We start from the raw sequence: 24,598 nt of genomic DNA on the forward strand, positions 1-24,598 counted from the left end.
CTGTTTGTTCTTGATTCCCAAATGCATAACTTTGCATTTATTTGTATTGAACCGAATCTGCCATTTACCTGCCAAAGTTTGCCGTCTCTCCAAGTCCTTTTCGAGAGAAATTACATCCTGCTCCAATTTTACTACCTTACTCAATTTAGTGTCATCAATGGGGGGACAATAAAGATGAAGACGTTGCTCTCTATGCCAACCTCAAGGTCATTAATAAACAGGTTAAAAAGCAGAAGTCCCAGTACCGATGCCTGAGATACTCCATTTGCAAATTTAGCCCAACCTGAAAAAGTTCAATTTATGACAACCCTCTGTTGTCTATCCTTCAACCAGTTTTCAATCCAGGTGCAACTATTTTTACTGAGTCTAATTTGCTTTGTTTTGTACACTAACCCAGGGGTGCGCAAAATGGGGGGCACAAGATTTTCCAGGGGGCACGTCATTTACAAAGGCCCCGTGCTCTTCCCCAAGGTATTTAAATTAAATGCCGGTGGACCGCGCGAGGCCTCTGTAACTCTGTAACTCTGTAACTCACTTAACTTGTCTTCACCAACGCGGCATCAAATTACGTCATGTTGCCATTTGACACTGAAGACAAGGTAAGGAAGGGGGCGCTAGCAGGGGGGAGTGCAGACAGGGGGAGGGCTCAGGGGGGGAAAGTTTGTGCACCCCTGCACTAACCTCTTGTGTGGAACCGTATCATATGCTTTTGCCAATTCTAAGTAGATCACATCAACTGCATTACCCTGGTCTAAATTTTTACTTACCTCCTCAAAGAAACTAATAAGGTTAGTTTGGCATGACCTATGCTTCATAAATGCTTGCTGACTATTTTCTAATCATTTAGTTTTCCAGTAGGTATTCCTGTATATTATCCCGTACTAAACCTTCAAGTAGCTCCCCCACTTTTGATGTTAGGCTTATAAGTCTGTAATTCCCAGGTTGTGATCAAGCTCCCTTTTTAAATATAGGCACCACATCTGCTTTATGCCAATCTTGTGGTACTGAGCCTGTGGAAATTGAGTCCTTCAATATTAAATGTAATGGTTTGGCTATTACTGAACTTAGCTCTTTAAGAACTCTTGGCTGTATGCTATCGGGTAGGGGTGTACCGAGTACCTGGCATTACCCGGCACATTTCCAGCTACCTGGACATTACCCGACCCGGCAACTGAGAAGTGAGCCCCAGCACCAGGTAATGTCAGGGTAGCTGAAAATAATCTTATTACTTACTTTTCTTACCTTTCAGCCAGCAACGGACGACATCTAGGAACAGTAGCAGCTGCGGCAGCATCGGAAGTGTCTTCAGCCAGCGTGGGAGCTGCCGGAATCCATTACACAGCACTGCAGCAGGTAAGCAGTGTGAGCCGGGGAACCTTGTGACCGGAGCAAGAGCGTGTCTATTGGACAAACAGCTGTCCAATAGGAACGCTCCTGCTCCTTCTCCGGTCACATGGTTCCCCGACTCACATTGCTTACCTGCTGCTGTGCTGTGTAATGGATTCCTGTAGCTCCCACGCTGGCTGAAGACACTTCTGATACTGCCACAGGACCGCTGCTGCTGTTCCTAGATGTCGCCGCCACCCTGCAGGTAAGTGCCAAACCGGGTACCCGGCCTGGTAGAACTATTGATTTTGGCTGGGTACCCGATACCCATTTTCCGTTTTTGTTTTTTTCTCCAAAATCACTACCCGGTACAATATTCTATTGGGCCCTGTGCCTTATTTACTTTAATTTTATCAAGCCGCCTATGAACTTCTTCATCAGTTAATCAATTGTTCGTTAATATAGAGGTTGTGGCTTCCTCCTGCGGCACTATTATTGCAATTGATTCTTACCTCGTAAATAAAGAGGCAAATACATTTGTTTAATAGCTCTGCTTTTTCCTTATCTCCAATAATTTGCCTACCCATCTCACACTGAAAGGGTCCTCTACTTTCTTTTCTAAATTTTTGTTATTAAGGTGCTTAAAGAACGTTTTAGGGTTGATCTTACTTTCTATTGCAATCATTTTTTCATTTTCAAATTTTGCTAATTTGATTGCCCTTTAAAAGAAGTTATGTGGCCAAGAAAGCTAGTAAATATTCAATATGATAGAAGTTGGCAAATGACCTGCTATTAAATAATGCAAAACGTTTACCATAATCAATCACTTGCATTTCATTAGAAGTGTGCAGTGATTTTTAGAATTTCCCTTGAGGTGTCCTTTCCTTCACCATAGGTGAGTGTGTCTAGCAACGCTCTTGTCCTTTTCTTTGCCATTTCACATTTTTTAATAGTGATCATGCTCTGCATATTTTGTACCATGTCAATGGCTTTACTTACTCAAATACAACATTATGCCAAAGTCAGCAAACAGGTCAAGTACAAGGCCAGCACTTCCAATCCTGGGTAAGGTAACACTGCTAAACAGGGAACTGCTGTATGTAACTCCCTGGTGAAGGCGGTGGCCTATCCCTTTACTACATTTTATGTGGTCTTCTCTTGAAGAGGGTGTCTGTCCCCTGCAGTCTGGCATAATAAGGGAACAAATCCCCAAATACCTCCATATGGAGTCAAAAACAGTCTCTTGGTGTGGGACGGTGCTTGTTTCTTTAAGTGTGGTCACACTTCATGGAGTGTACTGAATGTAAAAAACAGAAGAGAGACAGCACTGAAACCCATTAAAGTAGCACTCGCGATTTTTAGATAAATATCCAGATGAATTTCACACTTGGATGAAGTGTCGCTCTGTGGTGTGGCATGTTCCTTTATGTGTACTGTGTGAAATTAATCTGGATAGTCATCTAGAAATTGCGAGTGTTACTTTAATGGTTTTGCGTGCTGTCTCTCCCCTGCAGACTGGCCTAAAAGAAAGGAGAACCTTGTTAAGTCACTAAGAGCGCTATTAAGTGTTTTGTCTCCTAGAAGTAATCAAATGGCCTGGTTTTTTTTTTTTTTTTTTTCCCAAAAATTTTTATTAGGCAAATACTTATTTCACAATGTACATATCATACATGTTAATACAGCCTAATACAAGTTTTCTCCATTTTTTGGTTAAAGAAACCAGAAAGAAAGAGGAAAGCTCATCGCCCCCCTGACCCTCCTGGGGTTGTAAGGGGGGTGCGAGTATGGAAACAGAGAGTAAGAGTGTGGAAAAAGAGAGAAGGGGAGGTGGGGAGGGGGAAGGGGGAAGGAGGGGGGGGATACCTGTTGCTCATCACATCCTCAGAATATTTCTATTGGAGTTTCTGGACTCGTTCTTTTTACTTTTTATTTTTGGGTTAGGGACGCGGGGGTGCCATATGGGTTAGCCACGGGTCCCATGTTTTATTAAAGGAGTCCGTGGATCTTTTCAGAAATGCCGATAATTTTTCCATATTCATTACCTCTTGTATCCTATTTTTTATCGTTTGTTTTGAGGGGGGAGACACTTTCTTCCAGGCGGCTGCCACTGCACATCTAGCCGCTGTTAGGATGAAGGAGATTAATTTACTTGTTGGTCGGTCCACATTTTCTATGGGCCTGGCCAACAGGTAGGTCAGCGGGTCAACAGGGATTTTGAGGCCGGTGACCTCTTCTATTAATTTTTGAGTGGTTCCCCAGTATTTTTGAATTTCCGGACATGTCCACCAAATGTGTGCCATGTCCCCCTTTTGACCGCAACCTCTCCAGCATAGATCGGACGCCTGGGGGTAGATTTGGTTTATTCTAACTGGGGTAAGATACCAGCGGAACAGTATTTTATATATATTTTCTTTGATTGTGGTACATATGGAAGTTCCTGATGCATTCTCCCAAATTCTTTCCCAGTACTCTCGGTCTATAACTATTCCCAATTCTGCTGCCCAATGCAGCATATAGTCATGGGTGGGGGCTTCTATAGCCCTTTCCAATACTGCGTAAATTTGTGTTATAAGACCTTTCTGGTGGCCTGTTTCTCGACAGAGCCACTCAAAAACTGTGAGAGGGGGAAATTTCAACGTTGGGGCTAAGGTTCGAATAAAGTGCCGAATTTGTAGATACTTGAACACGTCCAACCTTGCTATTTCATATTTGGTTTGTAGATTTTGATAGCTCAGGAATTCTCCAATGCTCAAGAGGTCAGCGATCGCTCTAATATTTTTTGCTTTGAATTGATCCAATTGTCTGGGCTCACAACCAGGAGGGAATTTCGGATTTTTGTGAATTGGTATGAGTTGGGATTGGGGCGATGTGAGCTTGAATTTATATTTGCATCTCGTCCAGATCTCCCATGTGTGTCTCATTGGGCCTAATTTAAATTTACTATTCTGCATGTCTTCCCTGCTCAGGGACCAAAGGCAAGCTGGTAGTGAAGGCGTCCCGGCGTAGTATGATTCTATATCTAGCCAACAGTATTGGTTTGGGTTGGCATTCCAGACTACCACCTGTCGCAGTTGTGCGGCTAGGTAGTATTTGGTGATGTCTGGGACACCAAGTCCTCCTCTACCCCTTGATGCCAGAAGAACTGTCCTAGCGGTTCTGGGTTTCTTACCCTGCCAAATGAAGTGGAAGATTAGTTTTTGTATGTTTTTTAATTCTGAGCCAGGGATGTGGATCGGGAGCGTCTGGAAATAGTATAATAATCTGGGGAGTATGTTCATTTTAACCGAGATCATTCTCCCGATCCATGATATTTGATATCCTCCCCATTTCGCTAGGTCTTGTTTAATTTTCCGAAACAAGGTCGGATAATTTTGTTGATATAGGGATTGGTAGTTTCTCGCTATCTTTACTCCCAGATACTTGATACTCGAGGAGCTCCAATGGTAATTAAAGTTTAATTTGAGGAGTTTCACCTCTGGCTCTGGCAGGCTTAAATTTAGTGCTTCCGATTTATCGCTATTGATTTTATAGCCTGATATGTCTCCAAAATCTCGGAGTTCTTTTTGGAGGTTAGGTAGGGATGTTTGGGGTTGCGTCAGGGTTAAAATGACATCATCTGCGAATAGTGATATTTTGTGCTGCCTGTGTCCAATTTCTATTCCTTTGATGTCTCTATTTGTTCTTATTGCCGCTGCTAGGGGTTCTATGGTTAATGCAAAGAGGAGAGGAGATAGGGGGCATCCCTGTCGAGTTCCATTAGTAATCTCAAATCTCTGGTTACTGCCCCCTGCTAGTTTTACTGTTGCAGATGGATTTTGATATAATCTACGGACTCCTTCTAGATATGCGTCTTTGAAGCCGAATTTGCGCATAACATGGTCCATGAATAGCCAGTCTATTCTATCGAACGCCTTCTCTGCGTCCAGACTAAGGAGTAGTGCTTTGGTCCCTGTGACATGGACATGTTCAATAATGTCAATTATCTTTCGGGTATTGTCCGAGGCCTGTCTACCTGCTACGAATCCCACTTGGTCTTTATCTATTAATCTTGGTAAAATGGGATTCAATCTATTTGCGAGTATTTTGCTATATAGTTTGAGATCACAGTTAAGCAGGGAGATTGGACGGTAGCTTCCACATTGCATCGGGTCCCTGCCTTCTTTGTGTATTATGGCCAGGGTGGCCAGGGACATTGACGTAGGGATTTGATTTCCTTCCATAAAATCGTTAAATGTTCTTAGAAGATGCGTGGATATTACTGGCAAGAATCTCTTATAGTAGACATTAGTGAAGCCATCTGGGCCAGGAGACTTAGTGATTTTTAATGATTTGACCGCCTCTTCCAGTTCCTCTTTTGAAATCTCAGCATTGAGGACTGTGTTTTCCTCCTCCGTTAGTGTGGGGAGCTGACACTTATCTAAGTAATGTGCTATTAATTCGGATGCTACTGATTCGGGGCGGCCCTTTTTGGATCTTAAGTTATAAAGTTCGGTGTAAAATTTTGTGAATTCGGCTGCTATTTTATTGTCACTATGTTGTATCTCACCAGACCTACTCTTGATCGCCGTGATTTGGGACCGTTTATGCACCCCTCTTAATTTAGTCGCTAGAAGTCTGTCTGCCTTGTTCCCTTTATCATAATATTGTTGGTTGGTCCATTTAAGGGCTTTCTCAACATCCTCCAGCTGGATTTGTCTAAGTTTTGCTCTAGCTGTTGTCAATGTTTTATATATTTTTTTTGAGGGGTTAGCTTTATGAGTTTGTTCTATTATTTTGATATCATCCGTGAGCTCCTTTATTAGTTTTTGGCGGGCTTTTTTCCTGTGGGATGCGATGGAGATGAATTTCCCTCTAATGGTTGCCTTATGGGCTTCCCACAGGATTGCTGGAGAGGAGACGGATCCTGAGTTAAAAAAAAAAGTAGTCTCTAATGGCAGTTCTGATCTCTCTTTCTATCTCAGGATGGTTGAGTAGTGAGTCATTTAGCCTCCATGAGTAATTTATTGTCTTTTCGAAGGGTGTTGTCAAGGTTATGGTAATCGGGGCATGATCAGACCATGTGATCGGTCCTATGTCGGAGTCAGTTGTTGCCGCCACCACATTTTTTGTGGCCAGAAAGTGGTCTATTCGAGAGTAGGTCTGGTGAGGTGCTGAGTAGAAAGTATAGTCTCTCTGGCCCTGGTGTTGGGTTCTCCAGATGTCCACCAGTGAAAACTCGCTCAAGATTCCCCTAAACCTTTTCCCTGTGATCTGGGAGGGGGTTGTACGGGGAGGACCCATTGTGGTCGATCTGTCCTCGGTAGGGTTGAGGACCATGTTTAGGTCCCCTCCCACTATCATCGATGACAGATATCCCGGGTCTATGCCCTCGAGTACTCTCTTTAGGAATTCGGTCTGATTCTCGTTTGGGGCATATACATTGATAAGAGCGATCGCTGAGCCCGCTAGGGAGCCATATACCACTAGGAATCTACCCTCTGGGTCCGCAGTTGTTTTGATATGATTGAATGGGGTGCCCTGTCTGATCAGGACAGCTACACCCCTTTTTTTGCTAGTAAATGATGCGAAAAAACACATTGGGAACACTTTTTTGAATAAATTTGGGGGGTCCTGTGATGTGAAGTGGGTCTCCTGTAGAAATATGATGTCCCCCCCTGATCTTTTCATATCTTGGAGTGCTAGCCTCCTTTTACGGTTATTCTGGAGGCCCTTCACGTTGAGTGAGGTGAATTTAATTGTGGTTTGGCTAGCCATTTGGTTTCTTTTTTAGGGGGTGTCGTAAGGCCTCATCTTTCCCATTTGAGAGGCCCTGATTCAGTAAGTCTGAGACTAGTTTATATCTCTGTAGGTGTGGGAGTTGTGATTTTTTTTTAGCTAGAATAGCTATTTTAAACTGAGGGGGGAGGACGTGGGGGAGGGACAACAGGGGTAAGGCGAAGATCAGCTGGGACAGGGTCAGCTGATAGAAATAGGTTGTAACGATGCCTTGAAAAGGCTTCAACAAACTTTTGCCAGCTTTAAAAACAGCCGGCATTTGGGCTATAAGAGCCCTTCTGGGGTGGTTCCGGGTCAGTCCACCGTTGGACGTCTGAGGGGTCCAAACCCTCTATAGAAATTTCTTAACCCCTTTTTTATGTAAATTCTCAATCCACAGGAGAGGGAAGATGGGGGAGGTGAAGGTGTGATTCAGGCAGTTTAAACATTTTGCATTTTTGTACAACATCTGCTGCTTAGTATTACACCGCAGCCCTACTGTGCACATTTTGATTTTCCACCCAGGCAGTTTCAACTTTCTTTTGTCAGTTTGCTTCGTCTGAATGGGAAGGGGGTGGAGGGGGGGGGGGATGGGGTAGGGGGTGAGGGAGGGGTTGGGGGGGTGGAGGGGGGGGTGGGGGGGGTGGGGGGGGGCGGTTGGTGGGGGGGGGGTGGTGGGTGGTGGGGTGGTGGATGGGGGGGGGGGGGTGGTGGGGTGGGCGGGTGGGGGGGGTGGGGGGTGGTGGGGTGGGCGGGTGGGGGGGGTGGGGGGTGGGGGGGGGGGTGGTGGGGGGGGGAGGTGGGGTAGTGGGGGGGTGGATTGGGATGGGGGGGGGGGGCGGTTGGTGGGGGGGGGTGGTGGGTGGTGGGGTGGTGGATGGGGGGGGTGGGGGGTGGTGGGGTGGGCGGGTGGGGGGGGTGGTGGGGTGGGCTGGTGGGGGGGGTGGGGGGTGGTGGGGGGGGGGTGGGGGGGGGGAGGTGGGGTAGTGGGGGGGTGGATTGGGATAGGGGGGGGGGGGGTTGACAGAACCTTTCCAACGATATAGGCCTTTCATATTTTTGTATGCTGCATCCATTATACCACTTTTTGCTATAAGTATGCAATATATTATCTGGGAATCAGTCAAGGCACCTTTTGTTTTCTTATAAATCCTTGCGTCCCCTGGATTCTATTCCAAGGAAAGGCATAGGTGTATAAACCACATTGCGTTTAATTCACAATTTTTATATATTACCGGGGGGGGAGGGGGTGGGTGGGGGAGGGGGGCGGGGGGGGGCTAGGGGGGGGGGCAGGAAGGGTGAGGGGAGGGGCGGGGAGGGTGGGTGTGGGGGGGGGGGGGTTGCGGTTCCTTTCCAACAGTGTAGGCATTTCACATTTTTATGTGCTGGGTCAGTTGTACCACTCTATACAATAAGTATGCTATACACTATCTGGCAGTCAGCCTAGGCACATTCAGTTTTCCTATGAGCCTTTGCTTCCTCTAGGTTCTGTATCCATAGATACATATCGCTTATTGCATACATTTTTCAACTTTTGTATAGCATCCGGGGGGAGGGGGGTGGGGGGGTGGTGGGGGAGTGGGGGGGAGTTGGGGGGGGGGAGGGGGGGAAGGGGGGGGAGTTGGGGGGGGGAGGGGGGGGAGTTGGGGGGGGGGGAGGGGGGGAGGGGGGGGGAGTTGGGGGGGGGAGGGGGGGGAAGTAGGGGGGGGGAGGGGGGGAAGAGGGGGGGGGGAGAGGGGAGGGGGGAGGGGAGGGGGGAGAGAGGGGGGGGGGAAGGAGAGGGGGGAATAGGGGGGGAGGGAGGGGGGGAAATGGGGGGGGAGGGAGGGGGGGGAATGGGGGGGGGGGGAAAGGAGAGGGGGGAATGAGGGGGGGGGGGAAGGAGAGGGGGAAATGGGGGGGGGGGTAGTGAGGGGTAGGGGGTAGGGAAGGGAAGGGGGTAGGGAGGGGAGGGGGGGGAGGTTAATGGAACATTTCAGGCAATACAGGCATTTCACATTTTTATATGTTGTAACTCTCATACCACTCTATGTAATGAGTATCTTGTATACTGTCTGAGAGTCAGCTCAGGCTTATTTGGTTCCCTCACTTCCTCTAGGTGCTGTTCCAAGGGAGGCATAGGTGAACATCACACATTATATATATTTTTCAACTTTATCTAGCGTCGAGGGGGGGGGAGGGAGGGGAGTGGGGGGAGGGAGGGGAGTGGGGGGAGGGAGGGGGGAGGGAGGGGAGTGGGGGGAGGGAGGGGGGAGGGAGGGGGGAGAGGTTGACGGAACATTTCAGGCAATACAGGCATTTCACATTTTTGTGTGTTACATCTGTTATATCACTCTGTCTCATCAGTATGCTGTGTGCTGTTTAGAAATCAGCGAGGGCACTCATAGCTTCTCTATGTACTCTTACCTCCCCTGAATGTCGTTCCAGAGGGGGGAAGCACAAGGGGAGGCATAGGGTCATTTCACACATTATATATACTTTTCGGTTGTGTATCATGGGTTTATGTATATCATTCTCATGTACTGTGGACCTGGGTTTTGGGGGTGAGGGGGAGGGTGGGGGCTGGGGGGGGGGGAGTGGGAAAGGAAACCAGGGTGAGGGGGGGGGTGAGAGGGGGAGTGCGAGGGGAAGGGGGGGACGTGTGGTGGGGAGGAGGGGGGAGGGTGGGGAGGAGGGGGGGGGGAAGGGCGGGGGGCTATGTGCTTGGGTTGTGGTTGAGACGGGGGGAGGGGGGGGGCTGCAGGGTACTTTCTATGATTTAACCTTTTATTATACTACTCACGGCCTCCAGGGCGCAAAACCTCAACTTGTGTTTGTGCGTCCTTTAAAACAAATCGGCTGAACTGGGTCCTCGGGGTCGCAGTTGTCCTCCGACTCTTGAGCCAATGCGTTTTTGTTGGATCAGGCTCTGCTGATTGCTTGTTGATGGGCCGTACCCCCCTCCCCCCCTATGGGCCAAAAAAAATCATCCCGTGGGATCGGGACTACCGGCTGAAGGGGGGGGGGGTGGAGCGAACACCCCTGCGGCCTCGTCCGAAAGACTGGGGATCGGGGCATGGCAGACCAAGGCCTGGAGCCAGACCCTCGTTGTTAACCGGCATTAGGGAAACCACGATCCCACTCCATCCGGTCGAGTTGAGTGTGGACCAGGATTTCGACTCGGCTGGCGGGATCTGCCTCGGTGTCATCGCGGGAATAGATGACATGTGTTCCACTGTGGGTAGCGGTTTCCAGTGTCGTCTTGATCGGGAGGTCAGCAGCTTCTCTCCAGGTACAGCTCCGGCCCGACGGGATACTCTTCGGTGTAGTTGTGGGTCTTCTCTCTCTCTCGGGATCGTGAAGGGGGGTGTTGTTTGGGTGCGGTGGCGGCTGTTACTTACTTGTCTCTGGAGTGCTGGGCCGCGATCCTCTCCGATGTCCGGGGTGGGTCTCCTGCGGTGTCTCCAGATGGCAGGTTGCCCGATAGCCATGCCTGGGGAGGGGTTAGGCCCAAGGCCTTTGCAAATGGGGCCATGTCCGCGGGGTATTTCAGGGACAGGAACTTTCCGTTTTTGTTCACCGAGATTTTGAACGGAAAGCCCCATCTGTACTGTATACCCTTCTCCCGGAGTAGGTTAGTCAGTGGCTTTAGCTCCCGTCTGCGGTCTCTTGTCGCTTTTGACAAGTCGTTGTACACTTGTAGTGTCTCATTTTGAAAAGTTATTTCTCCCATGTCCCGGCATGCTGAAATAATTCTTTCTTTTGAGGTATATTTATGCATTTTTATTATGATGTCCCTTCTGCGTTTTGGATCGTCAGACTTGGGTCCTAGCGCACGATGGGCTCTGTCCATTTCCATCTCCTTTTCCTCCATCTCCCCGCAGACCAGATTGAAGAACTCCAGAAGGTAAGGCCGAATCTGTTCTTGTGTGACTGACTCTGGAACATTCCTCACACGGATGTTTTGTCTTCGGTCACGATTTTCTTGTTCCTCCATGCCTTCTTTGAGGAGGGAGATCTCTTCACCCAGGCGGCTGATCTCTTCTTCCGCTTCTCCCTGTCTTTGTAGGGATTCGGAGAGCTTGTTCTCTAGGGTAGTGGTCTTTTCTGTTAGCCCTGAGATTTCCTTCCTTATATCGCTCACCGCAGACCGCAATTCCGTTTGGAAGGAGGTTTTGAGGGTGGCAGCCATTCCCGCCATCAGTTCTTCCAAATATGCCCTGGTTATTGCCTGTTCTGGGCTTGTAGGGGGGCTTTCTCTCGGCTGGGTCTTTTTCCCCGATTGGGAGGTAGCGCCATGCGGTCCGCCGCCATCTTGGGGATTCATAGTGCTTGCTTTCCCTCGCTGAGACGGTGAGAAAAATTTGGTAACAGCCTGGTTATTCGTTTTTTTTGTTTTTGACATTCCCCTTCTGTTTGTCTATCTGATAGGACTATTTTCATCCATAAATTTGAAGTTTAAGTGGGGGTTTTGTCGCTGTACAACCCGCGGGTTTCAGGAGCTCCTCTAGCAGCCGTCCATACCGGGTGACGTCACCGGAAGTCCCCCCAAATGGCCTGGTTTTAAATACTCAAAATCCTTTTCCAAGGCTTTTGCCCTCTTCAGCCATTTGATTTTCATTGGAGGAGTGTAGTGATTTATGGCTTTCCCCAGACCTGTCAAATCCCATTACCATAAGAGAGTGACATTTGTAATTTTAATCCAATGCTGACTCTGAGCCAAACCAACCCGTCTGGTTGATGGAGTTACAGGCACACACACTGTTACTGAGAGAAAATGCCAACCTAGTGCTGCTATTCCCTGCTGAAATCTCAGTACTGCTAGTGAAACTTTTCATTCTGAATGACATTACCGTCTCATTTTCTATTCTCTTGCCATTCGGAAAATACACTGTCGTATGCATTCGCATTTAGGAAATGCAATCGATCTCTAGGGTGTTTGAACATTTAATAGTGAGCAAGGTCAGGATGACATTGGGCTGCACCTTGTCATTGTGCATTGATAGCGATAGTGGGGAAGCCACAGTTGTACAAATATTTAGCAATGGACAATGTAACATACAGTATACATGACGCAATAGCCAATGCATGTGTCAAATCTGTATGTGCTTTTGTAACCATACAAATGTCACCCTAATCATTACTGTGAAAGAATGTACCAGTTGTGGTCTAGAAAAGGGTAGAATGTGCTGTATGTATCCCGAGCCACTAAGAAACTCGCTCTGAATTTGTCTGACTGTGAAAGTGGTTACAACAACTGACATTTGACTTTTTGTAACAAAATAAGTTCATTGTACATTACAGGCATACCCCACATTAACGTACGCAATGGGACCAGAGCATGTATGTAAAGCGAAAATGTACTTAAAGTGAAGCACTACCTTTTTTCCACTTATCGATGCATGTACTGTATTGCAATCGTTATATACGTGCATAACTGATGTAAACAACACATTTGTAACAGGCTCTATAATCTCCCCACTTGCGCACAGCTTCGGTACAGGTAGGGAGTGGGTATTACTGTTCAGGATGTGCTGACAGGCGCATACGTGAGCTGCTGTTTTCCTATTGGGCGATATGTCCTTACTCGCGAGTGTACTTAAAGTGAGTGTCCTTAAACCGGGGTATGCCTGTACTTTGCTGTGAAATGCTTTTTGATCTGACATTGCTGCTGCTACCTGGGGCAAGTGCAATAATTTTAGCATTCAGGTTTTCTATACAATGTATGGGCAGTTGCTGAAAGATAATCAACTAGATACAATAATTCTGAGTGTTAAGAAGATATTCTCTGTGGTAACACTTATTAGAAAGGGAACTGACCCTGACTTAGGCCGTGGCTATAGTGCTGTCGATGGCGACGGCGACACAGCGGGCGACATCAGCCGGAGTTGCGGGATTCCGGCAAATGATTTGTTCAAGGGCCGTCACGTGACGCGACAGCCCTTGAAAAATCAAATTTTGCCGGCTTCCAGTTTCCGCGAAGTTGCTTTGTCGCCGTCGCGCGCACTATAAGCGCACGCGGCGGTGGCAATGTATTTGTTTTCGGGCGGCGCTGCCGCCGGTACTATAAGCGCGGCCTTAAACATGCAATATAAACAATTTGTTCTGAATCTATTTTATCTTTCCGTTATTAGTGGATATGCTGGAGTTGAGCACCACGCACAGCGTTTTCAAACAACACGAAATGAACCAAAACCATCAACTACTCTCCGTCCCTGAGGTTATTAGCGTCCTCACCACCACCTATGACGGGCTGGAGCAGAAACACAAGGAATTGGTGAATGTGCCTCTCTGCGTAGATATGTGTCTGAACTGGCTGCTCAACGTATATGACACGTAAGTTGGTTTCTCGTACATTCCTTTAACGTTTGTTTTTGTTCATTTAGGAAAACAGTGGAAAAGCACCAACACATTTTGTGAAACACCTTCTATAATTAAAAAATCACTACAAAATATATTTCAAATTGAAAGCAGTGACTTATTTCCTTTGGTTGCAAACGTTCTGCTTCTTTGTTTTCCTTTGGTACATAGATGTGTCCAAAATAGTACATTATGTTCACCTTCAAATAATGATAAAATGTGTAGCTCAACAGTATTTCACTCTGTTAGTTGTCTGAAGGTGGAAATTAGATCATGTAACTGTCAGGATCTTTCCTACATTTTTAAAGCATACTGTAGAGAGAACAAAATATTCTGAACTCTTCTTCTGCCTCATCTTTATTGGTTATTTTAGTAAGATAACTTGTCTTTGAGTGCAAGTTTCAGCATCAGTACTGAACCTGTAGATAAATTGCCATACCCTAAACTGGATCGAGATAAGCGCATGCACTGTTATTCTGCCTGCCGCGGCTGCTCAAAAGTCCAAGTAGATACGGTTCCATAATTCATATGAAGAAGAGACCAGCACTCACATGGGCTATAGTTTGGATATATTTTATTGATAAAGTATATTCAAGCTGTAGCCCACAAGTGACAACCCCGTCTCTATATGAATTATACATGCCATTAACTGGAAAACTCTCAAAGGAATAATACATCCTGAACGAAAAAAAAACATAACTTCTGTACTGTGCTTGCCAGTATTACTCTGTGTTTTCCTGACCATTATGGCCCTCAATTGGGAAGCTACAGCAACAGTTAACGTTTCCCTATTATACTACCAAGGTGCAACACACACACACAGCGGCCCCTTTTTCAGTTGTGTCAGCCCAGAGTGCATGGAATCATTGCCTTTCATTCACATGAACTAACAGCATGATGAAACACATCATTTACCACACTACTGTACCAAACAAGCGTATGAATCTCAGGCCTTTATCATATTAGAACATTCAATATCACTGTGACCTCTTACCAATTATTAGTCTTTAAAAGCATTGGCCCACAACCATTAAGGTAGACGAGCTGTCTTTTTATTACGCAAAAGACACAGGTATTTTTGATCTGTCACTATTAGCTAAAGAAAAGAGTTTGGCTTTTTATTATTGTGTGTTTAACTGTGTTAACCTCAGTTGAATTTGTCAATAGTGATCATACTGTGAACATTGATTGCAGCAACATTGCAGCTAGCAGATCTGTAGGGCCAAAATGTTAGCGGACTGAGAAAATTAAGGCTCACCAATTTTAGTTCCAAATTGATTTTTTTTCTAGCTATCACGTTACATGAATCCTCTATATTGGAGCATATTTGTAATTTGGCTTTTACTTTGTTTATTGCACTAATATTGATCACGAAGACAGCTTCAAATTATTAAGCTGCCTCTGAAAAGCATCTGCTAGTTGCATGCTGTTAAACGAGATTTAATTAGCTGTTCTTCAAATGGAACATTTTGACAGTCTGCTGTGATGCCCACTTATACAATACAGATGATTCTTAGGGAATAAAAAAAAGTATTTCTTGTTACGATACTGACAGCAGCAATTTTGTGTTTATGAGCTGTCAAGATGCTGTCCCATTTGTAGCCTGTACAATACTGTAGTAGTTAAACGCAAATCTAACACAATAACTAAAACCATTATTTTTGGCTGCCTGTACAAAGATATTGATGAACATTTGGTTGTTAAATGATGCACAATTGGCTTGGAACATCATTAATCTAATCAACATTTTGTGAGTCATTATTTTGAGTTTGAGAAATTTTTTGTATAACGGCAAGGTACTAAAGCCTCGGCAAATCCAAAATGGACATCATACTGTCACTTGTATCTAGAAGAGCTATATTTATGCAATAATAATTCTCTCAGTTGAAAACAATTCTTTGATTTCTTTCTCCTGCCCTTTTAGCCCTTTCCTGCCATAGCATTTGTTTTCCATGTGGGTCATAACGGTGGAATCTAGACTTTTAAAAAAAAAAAAATGGCTATTGTATATACTACGGCGTTACAAAATACACCAGCACGTTGCTCCTATGCACACTCACCGGATGTTGCTATGTAAACGTTAAGATGGTGGCCATATTTGTTATTAGAACACTTTCGAAATACCACATTTGGACAGTCGCCTCTCAGGACATTTTCAAATGTTCATTCTATAATTTAACCTTTACCAAACTGCCTGAAACAAGAAAAGCCATGCATTTGTTAACGCTGACACTATAGTAATAGAAAAGTGTGTGTGTATATATATATATATATATATATATATATATACTGTTATGAACAAGAATAACAGTGTTTAAGTACTGGAAGGTCCCAAATATGATTGGTGGATGGACTAAATAGTCGTCCCTCCCCTATAAACGAGCCGTCGCTTAGAAAATGTATAGTTTAACCAAAACAATTTGAATTAACTGTTGTTGATAATTAATATATATGCCTTTCTAAAAAAGATTAAATAATTAATTGGATAAACGGACTCTCCAGTAGAAAAACAATGCTATATGATGTAAGACATAGGATAATAGTATATACTGCTTCAATGAGTATAACATACAATATATATTTTAATACAATACTAAAATAGAAATAAAATACAAAACAAAACAACTTATAAATACCTAATATGTTACACTAATTAATGCAACAAGAATATAATATGCTTAACTAAAATGCTTTATACTTAAAATTAATAATTAATAAAATATTTTTAAAAATATTTTTTATAAACACTTGTATAATATATGATCCAGAGACAATGATTATATATATATAAGAGACCAATATCCCATTTCTAATTACACAGGTGGCAAAACACAAGATCCAGCAAATACAAAAATATATATATAATTATAAAATTAATCTTAAAATGTCCACATGAATAAATTGAATTTATTAACTTCTGAAGAAGAAAGGAATGAAATGTTACTATCACATATATGGTTGATGATGTGAGGGGTAGGGATGAGTGATGGGGGGGGGGATAGGAATTTGTGAGGAGTGGGGGGTTGGGATAGGTGGAGGATGAGGGAGGGAAGGATGAGGGGAAAGGGGAGAGGAAAGGGAGGGGGGGGAAAGGAATGAGGGAAGGGAGGGATAATGCAGCAACAACATGGATGGCAAAAAAGGCGGCAGCACTCAAATGTAAGCACAAAAAGTGTATTCAATAATATAATTACACAGGTTCAACGTTTCGATCCACACAAAGGGATCTTCCTCGGGTAAGAAACGTTGTGTGGATCGAAACATTGGACCTGTGTAATTATATTATTGAATACACTTTTTGTGCTTACATCTCTGAGTGCTGTCGCCTTTTTTGTCATCCGTGTTGTTGGTAAAGTATGGTCTAGTTGATTTATGGCCTTAGCACCAGACCATAATTTGCTCATACAGGAGTGCCAGTGACTGCTTTCTCTTATATATACTTTTCTATCTCGAGAGAATGACCATACGCTGACAGGGATAGTATATAGCAACAGTGCTTATGAATGTTAACACACAATCCGGCCAATTGGTGATGCTTCTACTGGATTTCACTGCTTGTGTGAGTGCCTTGATCCGATTGGCGGTATTCAGTCAGTGGCGTCATTCTAGGAGCCAATCAACACACACACGGGTTGCCATGAAGGGCCATTTCGCCCCAAAATGTTGCTCCTCTTATCCGCCTATTTTCCTCCCCCCTTTTCCCTTGTCGTTTCCTCCTCCTTACCCTTCCCTTACCCCGTGTTCTCCCACTCCATTAATTTTTCTTCATATGACATATTTTTGGGTGATACTTCTAGCTGATTGTTCAGTTGTATTATTCAACATTATTGCAATGTATTGTATATGCCCTGTAATTGTGTGGACACATTCTAGTAAAACTTTTTTACAACATACTTAATATGAAGAAAAATGGGGGGGAGAGGCTAATGATCAACTGAAACTACTAGCTCATAGACCAAAGTGTATAAATAATTGTAAATGGGAGGTGCATTTGTGGATTAGAGTACAAACAGAAACAAAAACGAGAATACTAAGGTATTAACTATAAAGAAATCCACTTTGTTGCACACCACGAAATATTAAATAATAAATAATAACAACTTTATTGATCAATAGGTTACATAAAACATATATTACTGTACAAGGAGAACAGGGATTAAAATATAAGGCGTAACTCCCACCTATGCTTCTTGCTGGTACTGGGTGAAAAAATACCAGGGTAAAAAGACCAAGATGATTGGACAATAGAGATGGTAAATGTCACAACCACATAAATAGATGGGGCCCCGTGGTAATTATAACAATAGTAATGTTAATAGCTGGGTCACATACCTTCCTGAAGGTAGACAAATAAGGTCACCAAAAGGGAGACTATGCATGGAGATAAATAATGGCAGATGTTGAGCAAATGTGAATATCAGACCTGGATATGAACAGCACTATACTAGACTGATAGTGAACTATATGTAATGATCAGCCAACCCAAATAAAGGACATAGATCCCTGTAATAATTAGCCAATATGAAATTATAGCATACTGCCAGTAGTTAACAGATTGCCAATGTATAGATAGACAACACACTGATGATTGGTGGTAGGTCAACAATTACTTTAGCGTGGTAGAGTAACTACCTTCCTATAGGGGATAGTCCAAATAGCTGGTAGTACATCTAATAAGATAGGCTGATGATACGAATGAAGTATAGGCTGCAGGCTGAATTTAACAATCTAAAAAATCACGGTGGATAGAAAGCTCCTAATAGTATAAAAACAGACCCATAATGGCGTCTGATGTCTCAATTGACGTGCCCGACACACGTTTCCCTCCAGTTACGGAGCTTCGTCAGTGTCAACACGCCTTATATTTTAATCACTGTTCTCCTTGTAAAGTGATATATGCTTTATGTAACCTATTGATTAATAAAGTTATTTGATATTATTTAATATTTGGTGATGGGCAACAAAGTGGATTTCTTTATAGTTAATACCTCAGTATTTTCTTTTTTGTTTCTGTTTATACTTGATATCAGTATTTTTCGAAGTGAGTGCTGGGAGCCCCACCTTTGTTTCCTATATTGTCTCTTGGGAGGGTATAGGGTCCCTCCAGGTTCCATTTGCACCATAGCTATACGGTATTCATATTTTACTCTTAGAGTGCTGTTTAATTCATATACTTTTTGTTAAATTAAAGAATGAACATTTCCTGCCTTGCATGGTTTCCTGCTGCAACTATCCTAATGTGGTATTTGGAAAGATTTACAAAATGAAAAAGGAACAGAACAGACACCTGAATAAACAATATAAAACTGAACGAAATACGAAGTTAAGCATAGAAGTGCATTCACCCCATATCATATAGGAAAACAGATTTTGACATTATTTTGCTAAACGCGTGCTTACACAGTTTCCTAGTGTTTTTTGTTATTTCAGCTAATCAATTACGCGTGGTAATGTATGGAAAGTTTTCGTGTGAGCTATCCGCTTTACAGGAAAAGACAACCCATGGACTGGCATGCTGTTTAGCCCAAGCATTATGCTGCGTGACATATTTTCTATTTGGCTAAGCACATTGTACCTCCCAGTTAGTTTGTATTCTGTGTATAAGGCAAGGCTCATAAAATCAGAGGATTTGGTCTCCGAACACCATAAACAAGATGGAAGCCAGAAAAGCTAAGGCTGGCTCATTTGTAATCTCTTACAAGTGATCCAGATGTGTTCCTGCTACGGTACCCCCTATTGCTAGTTGAGTAGGTTATAGGAACTGCTGCTGTGAAGCCAGCTGTAATTCTATAATCCTCGTTCCAATGGCTGTCCAGTGCAACATTTTACAGCAGGTGCTTGGGAGAATCAAAAGCAAAGGGCACATTTGTTTTCATGCGTGAGGTGTAAGCCTGTGTTTAAGGGACTGGGTTTGAAATGAAGTGCCAGCTCAGCATGTAACTTTATTAAATACACACTCCTAAAAAGGCAAAATGCCCCACGTGGTACCCAGTGAGTTAATTATTACGCAGATTTGGAGGCAAAAAGAAAACCATGGGGAAAAAAACAACACACATCCCAAACATGGTGAAGGAAAAGCTTTCGCTCATTAAATCACTATAATGCTCAGTACTTCATTCCCGGGTAGGGGAACATTTTTGTCTTGATGCCATCTACTGATCAAAACATTGACCAGCATAGTAATGTATGGGGTTAATATGATTTAATAAAGTATGCTTTCTCACACCCCCCCCCCCCCTCCCCAAAACAAATATGCGTGATGGTTTTTCATTTTATTTCTGTATCTGAATGTTTGGCATTAGAGAAGCCTCATTATCCCCTTGTGTCCTAGCATCTAAGTAATTAGACTGTAAGATGTCAGTTTTGTGGATTCTTGCCTGTAACTTATTTACCATGCAGTGCAATCCAAGTTTAAATTCAGAGTTTATAAAGTTTTTCTAGTCTATCCGCTATATAATTTTAACTCCTTGCATATTGTATTGCAGTTCTCAAGCGGGCTATTTATTAGTGCTTGCTTTTCCATTGGAATCACATGATACACTTAACAGATTTTAGGACAGGATGCTCTATCTTTGTAAATTCTTTATTTATAATCCACATTTTTATAACATTTAATATATACAAAACAATACAACACGACTTAAACCATGTCGGGGTTTTTAAATTTTTCACTCTGCAGTCTACAGTCAGCCATACTCAGACTTATTGTATAATATCGTATAAACTAATTTATACATTACAGTACCGGATATACAATAACACATTAACTGACAGAATTGATACTAATAAAAAACAAACATAAGACCAACAATCTGACATAAATAAAAAAAATTCAATTAAATAATTAGTCAAAGAAAAAATTAAATAAACTAGAACAAGTCAATCCCATAAATAGTAGTCCGGGTTATCCTTATTATTATTCTCACTATGGCAAATGTGTCCACTTTCAAATCCTCACACGGTGTTCTATAAACAGTGAACTCTGACCATGGCAGCCAAAGGCGTTCAAATTTTAACCTAGTGTCAGTGGTTATCCTTGATAATTGTTCCATTTTCATGACCTCCCATACTCTCGACTCCCATTGTCCCATAGTGGGTGTCGCCATCTTTTTTCATTTGGCAGTGATGGCACATCTTGCTGCATTTAGCATATGTATTAATAGAGATTTCCTAATTCTGTGCCCCTTCTGTTTAGCAATATAATACTCGGTTCGTTGGGGATTCTAATCTTGGTAATATTAAAAATCTGCTGTAATATCATATCCCAAAACCGCTCTATTATCTTACACTCCCACCAGATATGAAGCATTGTTCCCACCTCATCACAACCTCTCCAGCACTTATTGGAAGTTCCTGGGTAGCATTCTTTCAGTTTTTGTGGTGTGTAATTCCACTAGTACATTATCTTATATCCATTTCCTAGGATATTCGTTGATTTCGAGGAAAAGCTGGCATTACTCCACATCTGTGTCCACTCGAGTGCTGAGTACTCCCTACCCAGTTCTTTTCCCCAGGCTAGTACAAACCCTGGCTTAGTTTCAATATTAATTTCTAGTAATGCTCTATAGCTATATCGCTAACAAAAAAACAGGTCAAGAAATTATCTAATGAGACAAAGCAGTTACTGAGGAGACAACAAGAAATTAAGCAATAAATAGACACAAGATCAATAATTGAATATGCAGAGTTGTGTAAGATGATCCACAAACGTATAACTGAAGATGTAGGAAAATTAACTGACATGGTGAGGAAGATTATTGAAGATAACAAAAGTTTAAAGAACACAACACAGCAACTTATGGTTGGGAAGGAGCAAATGATTGCACTTAAATAATACTATGGATGAATAATAAAAGGCCATGCACTTATCAAGAAGAGAGTTGATGACTTCTACATGAAATTGTATGAGAACACAGATAACAAAGGGCATAGTCCAGCAGAGGAAGAACGAGAAGAAACCACCAATGATATACAATGTGTATTTCCAGAAGAAATGGCAAACGCAATAAAATCCATGAAGAATGGCCAGGCTCCCGGGAAGATGGAATTACCACTGAAATCTTGAAAAATGCTGGGGGTCAAACCAGGTTTACCCACTTCAAAAGCAGTGCTCTTACCATTAAGCTACTCCAGAGAAGATCCTTGCAAAACTCTTTACATGCTGCTTGAAGAACAATAAAATGCAAGAACAATGGAGAAATGCCATACAATAAGATGCCATTCATCTGCAAGATAGTAGATGATGAAGACCGCAAGAACTACAGACCAAGCAGTCTACTTCCAATCACTTACAAGATTTTTATGAAAATACTCGCTAATCTGCTGCAATAGACCATGGACTTTGCCCAGCCTAGAGGACAAGCAGGATTTCACAGTGGATATAACACAATGGACCACATCCAAGTCGTACATAAATTATTTCCCGAAGTAGTTAATAAAATGTACAACTCGGTTTAGGATTGGTAGATTACAAAAAAGTTTTTGATTCTGTCTACACCTCAGCGGTTCTAAATGCATTAAGAAGACAAAGTGTTGAAGAAGCGTGCATACTGTAGGTATCATAAGAAAATTTACGAGAATGCAACATGAAGATATCGGCAAAATAAGGATCAGCAAGGGAGTGTCAGGGAGACACCATGTCACAGTAGAACACGGAGCAAATAGCGCACAGCCAGGGAGTCAGGTGGTAGATAAAAAGTATAATCCATTTATTTCAGTGCATGACTGATAAAATCATACCTCAGGGGGGAACACACAGCCTCCTACGCGTTTCGGACGGGTAGGTCCTTTATCAAGGAGTTACACCTTGATGGACCCCCAGAGAGTGTGGGAGTGGGTAAGAGACTTACCTTTATGCTTTATGACTGTTATAGCTGAGTACTCATATTTGGATTACCTTGAGTGGAAACTTCATTATTTATGGTTCATGAGTGACTCACAGGTCATTTTCATTTATGCCCACTCCCACTTGCTCTATTAGGGGATTTCTCCTTAGATGTTTATGTATGGATGAAGTTACTGGGGTGGAGCACCCTATTTTCCCCTTTTGTCCTTGAAGACACCATGTCACCAATGCTTTTCACAGCAACACTTGAAGAATTGTTCAAGACAGTGGATTGGGAAGAAAAAGGAATCAAAATCAACGGGGAATATTTGAGTCACCTACGATTTTCAGATGACATTTTTTCCACAAGTCCAGAAGACCTACAGCAACAAATCTGAGAACCAACCAAAGCAAATAAGAAAGTGGCCTCCAACTTTACAAAGATATGTTTTCCGACCCCAATGACGTTACAATCGGCCACATGCATAACCCAGCTAAGTCTGAAGAAGTCACAGTATTGTGACTAAACACATTGGGCTGCTGTATGTCTGGATACGCATGCGAACAATGGTGACGGTCATTGGGGTCGGAAAATAGCAGAGGTTAATGCCGTAACACAGGGCTGACGGAGACTTAAGCAACTATTCACCTGAATGATGTTTGAATGCAGGTACTGTACACGCATAGCTGTCTGACGCACCTGCTGGTAACCCTTTGGGAATTCTCTCAATGCGTTTTATATTACAATTTGCCATAGTGAGTGGATATATATTCTTGTTCTCCTATTAAATACTTAAATACAATTTTACGAAATAAAGATCTTGCGTGCAATTTTTCATAAAGAACCAGTCGAGAAAGCTGTCTTTGTAACGTCCTCCTCTGTGCAATTGCTCTACAGATGCACCGAAAACATCCTTAATTAGAAGTATTTAACACAAAGAGAATGAGTGGTGAGCACACCAGAGTTTAATAAAAGTAATCATTAACTAAAAGTAAGCATACATCACTTGCATATAATAAAAGTATTAATTGGCACATCAAACTACTTTTAGTAAATGATGCAACCTCCGTTGATGGATTTCTTCAAGGGCATGTAGATCAGGGCCCCCTGGAATTTTCTCTAAGCCAAGTCGTCCAACATGCCATACTTCTCATGGTAACGTGATTGCACATACATGTTTTTTAGGAATTTATATTGCTATGTTGAGTACTGTATATATTTATTGATATGCACTAATTTACCTTTATTTTTATACCCGTCATTGGATATAAAATTATAAATGTATTTAATTATTAATAGTCAAGACCTGGTTTTATAGTGTATCAGTTGAAACCATTATGTGTTGCATCTATTACATGTATGGCTTCATTAGTAAATTGTATTTGTTTTTTTTTATGAGGTAACTTGATCACCCAATAATTGTATAAACATAGGTATATAAGACACTGGTTATGGTTGATGTCGTTTGACCCTGATGAAGTACGTCTAATGTACAAAATGCATTGTGATTGTTCCAACATCTCGCTGATGACTTACGCTATCACGTTACCACGAGGAGTTTGCCGTGTTTGACGACCTAGCTTAGAGACTGCGGAAGCCCCGGGGGCCCCTAATCTTCATGCCCCTTGAAGAAATCTATCAACAGAGGTTGCGTTGTTTGCTAAAAGTCCTCTGGTGTGCCAATGACTATGTTTATTATATGTAAGGGATGTATGCTTACTTTTATTAAAAATTTTTATTTTTTTATTAATCTCTGATGCACTCCTGTAGCATTTTTTCTTGTGTTACAATTTTACACTTTGGAACGTGCACTTCTTTTGCTTGTTTCATAAGTTTCTCCATTTTTGGAAGTGGTATGTCCTGGAAGAAGTTTCCCCAGTCTTCAAGATCCTTTCCCACTGGATTCATTCACCGGGGAGGATTGATCCTATCGTTATCTATTTTTCAACACATTTATATTCTTTTCATATTTGGATTTGCATAATATGAATGTTCTTTTTTTAAATATTTATATGTTCAATTGCTATTTAGAAATAGTAGATTATTGTGAGGCACTCTTGTAATCACTTCTTTTTATCATAGTGATCAGTATGCGTTGATTTATTGTGTGTGCGCGCACGTATGTGTGTGTTCAGTATATAGCCAAGACAGTGTGCGTTGAGTTTTGTTTGAGATCATAAGATCTAGGATAATTAGTGTTCTTATTTCCCCTAACCCTTCCTTAATTTCCTGACTTTGACAGCATCTGTTCTACTAGGTATTCTAAAAGCTTTTATGTGCTAGGATTGCATCTTATTGCAGCACATTACAAATCCAGCCTCGCATGTATCAAAAGACAATCTTGTCAGCAGGAT

General features: G+C 42.7%; 1 protein-coding gene across 10 annotated transcripts in view; it reads left to right on the forward strand.

Annotated features, from left to right (window-relative positions):
- The window catches only part of UTRN (utrophin), a 678,467-nt gene that overhangs the window by 579,416 nt on the left and 74,453 nt on the right, over positions 1 to 24,598 (forward strand). For all 10 annotated transcript variants that reach the window (XM_075596593.1, XM_075596597.1, XM_075596594.1 and 7 more), the window contains one exon: positions 13,194 to 13,395. In XM_075596593.1, the coding sequence (XP_075452708.1) occupies positions 13,194 to 13,395 (202 nt within the window). The remainder of the gene's footprint in view (positions 1 to 13,193; positions 13,396 to 24,598) is intronic.

This window comes from Ascaphus truei, chromosome 4 (genome assembly GCF_040206685.1).
Source record: "Ascaphus truei isolate aAscTru1 chromosome 4, aAscTru1.hap1, whole genome shotgun sequence".
Lineage (NCBI taxonomy): Eukaryota > Metazoa > Chordata > Amphibia > Anura > Ascaphidae > Ascaphus > Ascaphus truei.